General features: G+C 38.2%; 1 protein-coding gene across 2 annotated transcripts in view; it reads left to right on the plus strand.

Annotated features, from left to right (window-relative positions):
- The window catches only part of SRBD1 (S1 RNA binding domain 1), a 227,919-nt gene extending 224,190 nt beyond the window's left edge, over positions 1-3,729 (plus strand). For both annotated transcript variants that reach the window (XM_012172342.3, XM_004005979.5), the window contains exon 21: positions 2,844-3,729. In XM_012172342.3, the coding sequence (XP_012027732.3) occupies positions 2,844-3,133 (290 nt within the window). In that variant the 3' untranslated portion in view covers positions 3,134-3,729. The remainder of the gene's footprint in view (positions 1-2,843) is intronic.
- The last annotated feature ends 6,029 nt before the right edge of the window (positions 3,730-9,758 follow it).

Raw genomic sequence — 9,758 nt, forward strand, 5'->3', positions numbered from 1 at the left:
ACTATCTCTCTGTTGATTTTCCTTCTAATTAAAAGTCTCATGGCTTTCAGCACAGGTAGATGGTGAGGGAAGTTTAAGAGCCATAGTTGTTGAGAGCAATGCCCCGGTGAGAAGGAATTAAGGTATCAAATGACCTACTTCCCCAGGAAATTTGACTAGGAAGCCCTGAGATTTAAATGAATCTGTGCTTGTCTCACAGCATTTTTATGATACCATGTTTAGGGCTTGGCTCATTTCATCCTGGGTTATGCTGTGTTGAGGCGGTTTCTTTGAAAAGGTCTGGGGGAATTTGTGTTCATCTGTCAAGCTCAATGTACCATTCCCTCAATATCTGTGTAAATTTGAAATTAATTTTAAGGTCAGAGAAAAATAAAATGAAACATACAGTAAGACCTATGCCAAAAATGTAGTAGAAGCCTTCTGGGTGGTCCGTCCAAAGTGAGTACTTCCGTGGACAAATCCCTCACCCTTTGCAGTTATTCTTAGGTGTGAATTCCATAGGTGTTGTCTAGCAGTGAGCAGTGGCTTTCAAGCAGGGTGGGAGTACTATGCCTAAAACCACTACATTAGAAGGTTGGCAAATACGCTCTGTTCTGGCTTTTCTTGTCCATCTTTGTTTTTTTGATCTTGATGTTGATTGTTACATGATCTCAGTTACACTGTAAACTCAGAGCAAAGATCAGCCCTCAGATTACATAGCTGAGTTAGACAACCAACAGCTAAGTTGGTCTTTACCTGATGATGCCTCTAGTTGAGCAGAAACATACACCTGGGCTCTAAATTGAGCTTACCAGTTACTGCAGTATTTAGCATTGTTTCAAGAGAAATTTCCAGTAGATCTCTTTGGAACTGACTTTTGCCCTAGCATAAGTCACAGATTTCTAGATGTCTGAGAACTTTCATTTTAACACTAAATACATCATCAGGAAGAAAGGCAGACAGTCATACGTTTAAAAGAACAGATAGTATTTTGAATGTTTCTGCATTTATGTTACATCTCTTTTCTTTCCTCCATTGTCTCAAAATTACTTCCTTTCTTGCCTCATTCTTTCTTTATACTCATCCTGACTTCTGTTTCTCTGGTGATATAATCAACTCTATGTTATTAACACTCTGGTCGCCAGTTGGTTTCCATAATTATGTTCATCAGAAGCAGCCTGGTGACAGGGCACTGAGTATGTAACCTTGGCAATCAAAGTGTTAGAGTTTCCCTGGTACATGGAGGCTTTTCTGATTTCTCAGTGGCCCAGGCTGTGTTAAGTAGTTCTTGACTCCAATTTTCCGTGCAAAATTAAGCAGCTGATCAGAAACCCTTGGGAATTGTAGCTACTGGACCTCTGTAAGAAAGAGGGAGAGTTTCTAAGTATAAAAACAATACTTGTGAGGCCTCAGAGACCATCCTACCTCTGACCATGATCAACAACTTGGTTTCCCTTTGCTTTGACACAGTCCTTGCCCAGTGTAATGGCATATTCAGTGGGCTCTTTATTTTTGGAATTCACACCTGCGCATCAGATGGAATTCTACACAATCAATTGTAGTGTTAGCATATTCCTTTTTATGAGGAAAATGAGATTTAAGGTTTAAAGAGGGGTTTTGTTTTGTTGTAAAGGTAAAAAGAGGATTTTTTAAAAAACAACACCTTGATTTCAGTATGGTTAGGCTGGGGGAGGGGAACCAAGAGGTGACCAGTTGCTAATACAAATGTAAAGGATAGTTTTAACAAGTAATCAGGATAAAGCCAACAGCTGTGGAGGAAAAGGAAATGGAATGGGTGGAGGGGAAAATGAGGTCTTAGTAAAAGGAGATCCAAGCATAGAATGTGTTCTTTGTTATTAGAATCAACATTCAGTAATCCTAGGAAAGGAGGCCAAGAGGAGCATGGGTAAATGGAATCCACAGATAATCCAAAAGCCCTGTTTCAATTGTTAGTTGTAACCTTCTCCATCATAAAACATTTGTTGTTGTTTTTGTTTTGTTTTAACTTAAGCCATGATTCCTCAGCAGGCTTTGTGCCTGTCTTTGGTGGGGGGTAGTGTTAATGAACAGAGAAATGTATTGGTACACTGGCACGAACAAGGGAAAGAGGGCTATCAGAACTCGAGAGTAGAGATCTGTGCTTCATCTTTGTTTCTTGAGTACCTGGTAGAGTGCTAATAGGAGTTAATAAATGTTTTACGAATTGAATTGAAAGAGGAGAAAGGACATAAGGTACTGGCCCATCTGGGTTTCTGAGCAATAGATAATCAAGAATCCATTCTTTTTGATTGGATGCATTTATTCAAAGTGGATAGGAATTGATCCTTGAGTTCAAAATTTGGGGGGAGAAGTGAGAAAGAACATTTAAATTTCACCACATTTAACTAAACATTTATGGATGTTCTACCCACTTTAAACATTTTGAGAATTCAGTCACTTGGAGGAAAGCTCCCATTCTTCTGTCAACAAGGGTCTTATTTTCTCAGTATTTGTGATTTAGCCTTGCATATTCATTGAGCAAATGTATTTTCTCATCTCCTCTTCATAAAGAAGAAAATAAGACACTCTACTCTTTTAAGTCCCTTATGTATGTGCTAATGTTCACAGGTTAGCAAGACAGAGTTTGAGAAGATAGTGTTTGAGTAAACTGTCTTGAATTGTTTCTGCTTTGCACATGCTGTTTCTCCAACTAGGATGCCTTTTCTCTGAAGGCAGGCATATATCGTCAGCTCCTTTTATGTCTCCCCTCAATGCTTAATACTGGTCTGGGCACATAATTGATATGTATTTAGTACTTACTCATTAAATTATGTTGTGTCTAACAATTATTTATACACACTGTCCATTTTCCCCTTTTGTTGTAGATTTCGATAAACCTGATTTCAAAAGAAGCATAGTCTGCTTGGAAGACCTGCAGGTTGGGACAGTTCTTACAGGCAAAGTCGAGAATGCCACCTTGTTTGGAATTTTTGTGGATATAGGAGTGGGGAGATCAGGGCTGATTCCCATACGAAATGTAACAGAAGCAAAACTTTCTAAGACGAAGAAGAGAAGGAGTCTTGGACTGGGCCCTGGAGAAAGAGTGGAAGTCCGAGTACTCAACATTGACATTCCCCGATCTAGGATTACCCTGGATCTCATTCGGGTGTTGTGAGTGTGCCACTGATGGCCAGACAGTGGTTTTATTCCTTCACTTCTATAGGTTGGCAAGAATAAGTTAGATGCTTGTGAGCTCTGGATGGCAGATGAGAAAGAACTCACTTAATATCAGAAGTATTTTCCAAACATTTCCTTATTTTTCCTTTTGAATAAATAGAGAGCTAATGGCTTGATTTCTTTTCCCCTTAAAAAAAGCAGCTCACAGACACCTTTATGTGGCTTCATGTAGTTTTCTGACCAAAATTTTATTTTTTATAACCCATCTTTGTATCCTTTTGCATTTTGTATAATAGACTGTTTCACTTCTACTTGCCAACACTCCTTGCTGGACTTATGTGGAGTTATCTTCGTAATTTAAATCGTATAATGTTTCTTGATAGTAGAGCTGGCAGTATTTAATCCTCTCTTTTTATAGACTTAGAAAAAAAAATCAGGCCTTTTGGATTTGACTTGTGATTTTTCTCTTGCCTAGCAAACCAAAATATACCAATTAAACAGATCCTGATGTGTTCATAACCATCACGTGAATAGCTCAAATTATTTCTCAGAATATATGTATTCATCTCTACAATAAAATGTTGTGGTTAGTGATCTTGTTTTTGCTGTGTTAATTCAGTGAATTATCTAAGAGTCAGTCTTGATTGAAGTAAATATGGCACATATTCATACAAATTTTGTATAAGCCACCTGTGGCTTTGGGGAAAATGGAAATCTCTAGAAATCCAAAGAATGACATTCTGTTTGACTTATCACAGAAAGGCATATTCCTTCATAAGCATAAATATTAAACTCCAAATGGGGATAGAAATGGCCCCCTCCTATAGATTGAATATATCAGGTGCGAAGGGACAAAAAAACAGGTAGATAAAGCCAGTGACTCTTAACTCTCCTTTTTTTTTTTTCAGTAGAGATGGTAAATATTAGCAGGATCATAGAGGGTAAAAATGATTTAAACAGAGCCCACACTGGACTGGTATCTTGTCCATTCTGGCTGCTGTGGTTGATTTCCCTGAAGGAGTCATTTACATACCAGATTAAGTACCTGGTTTTTGTTTTTGTTTTTTTAATACATAATGAGTACATGGTTACTAAAGAGGGTGACCAGTCCTGCTTATTTACCTGGGACAGTCAGTCCGGATAAACCCTCATTGCCCTGGCATAATTTTAAATAGTGCTTCTTTTTGTTCAAAGTACCCCATTTTATATAATGAATCATGTGATCATCTTTGTAGATTCTTTGCCATCTGAGCTACCAGGGAAGCCCTTAATAGTAACAATCCCTTACAAAGTGGTAAATCACACTGTGTTTATTGATAGTTCTGCATGGTTCATGTTTTTCAAAATTTGCAGCCTTCCAGCTGGTTTACGTAGATCTTTTTAATGCCGTGGGTTCCTTAAAAGTATATAATGCAATTCCTGTTTGCCTGACGATTTCATTTCTGAAATGCTTTTTCTCTCTTTCTTACTGGTCTTCAACTAACAGTGGATCTTAATGTTGTAACTTTAAGTTGGCCTTCCTGCTCACTCCTCCCTGTGTTCTTCCTGGTTCGTAGCTTGTAGATCATTGATGAGTGATATGCACCTGAAGAGTCTTATTCTGAAGCCTGCAATGTAATTTCAAGCAAATGCTTTTTTAAAAAATTTGAGGTATAGTTGTCGTATGACATTATATTTAGTTTCAAGCATACAACATAATGATCTGATATTTGTATATATTGCAGAATGATCGATCACAAGCAGTCTCGTTAACACCCATCACCATACTTGGCCGAACAAATGCTTTCAGGGAAAGGGCCTTCTCCCTGGGCACTTTGAGTACAGGAACCAGAGTAGTCAACAGTGTGACTCATCTCTGTTGACCTGGTAGCTAAGCCCTTGGAGACCCAAGGAGGACTTGATACTGAACTAGGTTTCATGATTTATCCTATTCAGCCCAAACATGGTAGTGCTCTGGGAGAAGAGGGCTCATTTCATTTATCTCATAATTCCATAATGTAGCATGATGCTTGGTGGTCAGTATATTCAGCTAGTTCTAATTCCTGTTCTACCAATAATCAACAGTGTGCATTTAAGCTGGTACCTTTTCTGCTCTGGGCCTTCTTGTCCCAAGTTTAAAACAGGGATGATGATAATAAAGCATTCATTTTTTCAAACTGTGTTGATGGCCTCCTGTGTGCCAGGCATTGTCCTAGACACTGACCATACAATCATTACAGAAAAATAGAGATTATCCCTGCCTTTATGAAGCTTGAAGTTTATTGAGGAAAAAAGACTCATTAAGAATCATATGAAAATGTAAAATCACAAGCATGATAAGCAATATAATAGTGACAGCATATAATAGATGAGTTGACCTTTACAGAAAAGTTGGACAATGTTTCAGTGAGGTTTAACTGAGATGTGAAAATGACTAGAAGTTAACTGGGGCAGATGTTTTGTTGACCTCAGCAAGAGTTGTTTCTGATAAATGGTGGAGATGAAAGCCTTACTGAAATGGGTTTGAGAGAGTGTAGGAGTTAGATTGGACATAGTGAATATAGATAATTTTTTCAGGGGTTTTTGCTGTAAAGGAAAAATAGAAATAGAAGAGTGGCTGGAAGGGGAAAATGGAGTACAGGGAGAATTGTATCTTTTTTAAAAACAGAAGAAATAATAATATATACAAATAGAAAAGATCCAGGAAAATTTGATACAGAAGATGAAGAGGAGAATTACTGGAATGGGATCACTGGGTGGATGAGATTGAATAGATTAGTGCACACATGATTGGTCTAAGATAGGGATACAAAGAGTCCATCCATAATAAACTAGAGAAGACTGAATATGTGGGCACAGATGTATGTAGTTAGGAAGATATGATGATGGATGCTCATGGAAGATCTCTTTGTATTGCTTCTATTTTCTCATTGAAATGCAAAAGAAGACTGAGACTGAAGTTCAGAGGGGAAAGGAGTTGAAAGTTTGAGAAGAAAAGGAAAGATAAGAAAAAAGTGAAAAAAACCCCAGGGAAATAGAGTATGATTTCTAAGCAGTATTAGATGGTCTGTTGGGTTAGTGATCAGTTGAATGTAGGCTAGTTAGTTTTCTTATATATTTCTTTAGCTATATCAGCTAGGTGGTACAGGTCCAGGTTAGGTAGAAAGATGGATCTAATCAGGTTTGGGAGGTTGCCAAGTGAATACAATAGAAGGGCGAGAAAGTTGAAGTCATGTGAACAAAGAAATTATTGACCATGGAATTTAAGCCCAGTAAGAAGAAAAGTAAGAATATGAGGGGAAAGTGAGAAGCAGTGAGAAAGAATGGGATTGATGATGGATTATAGGTCCTGATGCAGTGTTATGGTGGAATTAATAGAGGGTGTCATGGTTGGGAAAGAGTAGTTGTGAAAAATTGGATGTTTAACTCCAAAATTGAGGTTTGGGGGGTAGTTTTGTAACAATGTATAGGGAATGATCGTGGAAGTAAGTAGCAGAGGCAGGGGAACAAGGCTAAGCTCATTAGAGAAGAGAAAGTTCTTCTATATGTGGATAATGATTTTTGCAGTAATGCAGGTAGGAAATAATGGTGACCTGGACCAGAATGTTAGTGTTAGACATGGTGAGAAGTGGTAGGATTCCCAATACAGTTGGAAGGTGAAGGTTGAGGCAGACAGGGTTTCCTGGGGTATTTGGATAAAAGATGGGAGGCAGACAGGAACCAGAGGGATGAAAGTATTATCTACTAAGATGGGAGGGAAATTTTAGCAAAGAAGTTCATTTTGGACAGGTTAAATTTAAGATACTCATTAGACATCTAAGTGGAGGGAACAAATAGGTAGTTGGCTATTTCAGTCTGAAGTTCAGGAGAGAAGGCTGGGATAGAGATGTGTATTTGGTGGTCACCAGCATATAACTGTACTTATAGCCATGAGACTGAATATGATCACCAATGGAATGAATAGAAATAATAGGGAGCAGAGAGAGATCAAGGGCTGGGTTGCTGGAAATCTTAAGACACTCAGCTATAAGTTATTTGAATGTCTCTGTAGGGGCAGAGCCTGCTAGATGTATATTCAGAATTCTCCCCTTCTTCCTTGCTAAAGGAATTCTCATCTGAGGGGAGCAGCAATTTGACTAATAATGTGAATGTGGCCATGTGAGGTAACTCTGGCTAGAGCGTATGGGAAAAAGCTATGGGCTGGAGTTCTGCAGGAGGCCGGAAAGAGTGAGGAGGTCAGGCTCAGCTATCATGCTTTCCTTATCCTTTGCCCTGGCCCTCCTTCCTGCTTGGAATGCACATAGAATGTAGAGGTGCTGGAGGCCAGACAGTGCATCTCCAGCACTAGATAGCGACTGCTGAACAGAAAGATAGCAAGTTCCTGAATCCGTCTTGTCATTGTGGAGTTACTAAAGCAACCTTGAACTAACTGCCTACTCTGGACTTAATGCTGTGTGAGAAAAACAAAACCTTCATACATTTATTTCAGCTGTTGGGGGGTGAACAGAGGTTTACAGCAAAATACTTTCTGTGACATAAGATTTGTGCTGTCCCTACCCGTCTACATAGGAAAACACCTGGCTTGTGATAAGTGCTCGCCAAATGTTGATTGATTAGATGAAGAAATAGCTAATAAGAGAGTTCAATAAAATGGTTAATATAAGTGTTCAGAAAAATCTAGTTTTCCTTAAGCATGTAAAACAATATGATGAAATAAACAGTTCCTATATAACACCACACTATAAAATATCTAAAAATAAAAATGTACAAGATCAATATGCAGAAAAATGATAAAACTTGACTACATATTAAAGGACATTATGTCCCTGGACTAGAAGACATGATACTGTAGAAAGATCAGTCCTTCAAAAATTATCATATCTAGATAGATAGATAGATCTACTTTTGCCAGAATTCCAGTCATCATTTCAGTTACCTTTGCTTTTTATATGTTTATTTAAGCTTTAAAAATTAAAATTATTTGGAAGAGTGTGAAAAAGGTCAAATCAATATCCTTAAAAAGTAATTAAGTTGGATGATACAGGGGATTTGTCCTGTCAGATAGTATACTCCGAAACTTTCATTCAAATGGTGTGGTACTAGCACAGGAATAGATAAACAGAAGAGAGGGATAAACAGAGAATTCAAAATCAAGGGGAATTTATATATGTTAAAAGTGGCATGTCAGGTTGGGGCAAAATCATACTGCCACACTACCACAAAAATAGTTCCAGATGGATTAAACATAAATAAAAATTTTAAAAAACAACAAGCAAACACGGAAAGTCTTTAAAAAGTGGTTAAATAGCCATGTTTATGGAATGCAAGAAAAAGTATAGGAAATATGGCCTTATAGATTTAAAACTTCCATTCAAAAGACTTTGTTGGGTTCTTCGCTTGAGACCCTATGCCAGGTACTGGGGATGAAAGAAGAACATGGTATCTTGATGATGTCTGCAGCCTAGAGGAGTTGGAATTTAAGCTGCAGCAAAGAATATTTCAAGTTAAATATCATGGGCATTTTGGAGTTAAACTTGGCTGCTGTCTATTTCAGAATATAGTGTCATCCCATCTCATTTGAAGCCACGAGACCCTTTTGGAATGCTTGGTTTTGGATTAATGGAGTGCTTGTGTTGAGGTGTCTGTACATCTAACCCTGACCTCAGAGTTAGCACTTGTGTTAAAATTGAAGGTGGAAAGAGGATAGGATGGAAAAACCAAAAAAATATATAGTTGATCTTTTTATTTTGGCTTCCTGCCTAAAATCAGTCATAATGAGTTGGATTTAAATAACAGATCATGGAGAACTCCTGAATGACTGGGCTCACTGCCAGAGCAGTCCATTTCACAGGAAGAAAGATATAGATTTCTTCCCACTCACTCATTTTATATGGTGAGGATGATTCTGTGCATGATGGCTGCATTTATTATTTAGAGGGAGAGTGGGATCAGCAGACTCTTGTCCTGTCAGCACTAAAAATTACCTTTTTAGAAATTAATTTAAAAACCACCCCCAGAAAAGATCTGCTATTCTCTGACCTCATATCAAGAATCTAAAAGATTTAGTATGCCCCTACTAAATGTTTTTTTAAAGAAAAGAGTCTAACGCTGAAGAAAGGAAATAAATGATTAATCTCAATACTACAGGCAAACCTCTCAAGTACCAGAGAATTTGTCAAAACTCTATAGCTCATCCAATGTGACAGGTCTGAAATGTTACGTAGCTCAGTCCTACAGAAAAAGCTAAAGATAGAGTGGTGTAGAGAGAGATGGGGTGAAGGAGGGGGAGAAAGCATTGGAATAGCCAAGCTTTGTTTTGTCTCAAGTTTCAAGTCTTGTTTTATCCACGCAATTAGGCCAAGTATAAGTCTCCAGATTTGTTGCAGTATTTTGCAAAAGCAGTCAGGTAACAGAAGACTGACATCCTGCTTCCTAACATGGCCTACTTCTGACAAACTTTCCATCTCCTTATGGCCAGGTCCACAATAACTCAGAAAGTTTCCTCAAAGGAGCAAGCTTTTGAATGCCTTTCTCCACCCCAGTGGCTGGTTCTTTGATCTTTGGACATCTGCCCGCCTGCTTCCCAGGATAAGTCCCTTGGCCTTGAAGGAGAAGCATTCAAAGTCAAACCCAACATTTGTTCA

Source organism: Ovis aries, chromosome 3 (assembly GCF_016772045.2).
Source record: "Ovis aries strain OAR_USU_Benz2616 breed Rambouillet chromosome 3, ARS-UI_Ramb_v3.0, whole genome shotgun sequence".
NCBI lineage: Eukaryota > Metazoa > Chordata > Mammalia > Artiodactyla > Bovidae > Ovis > Ovis aries.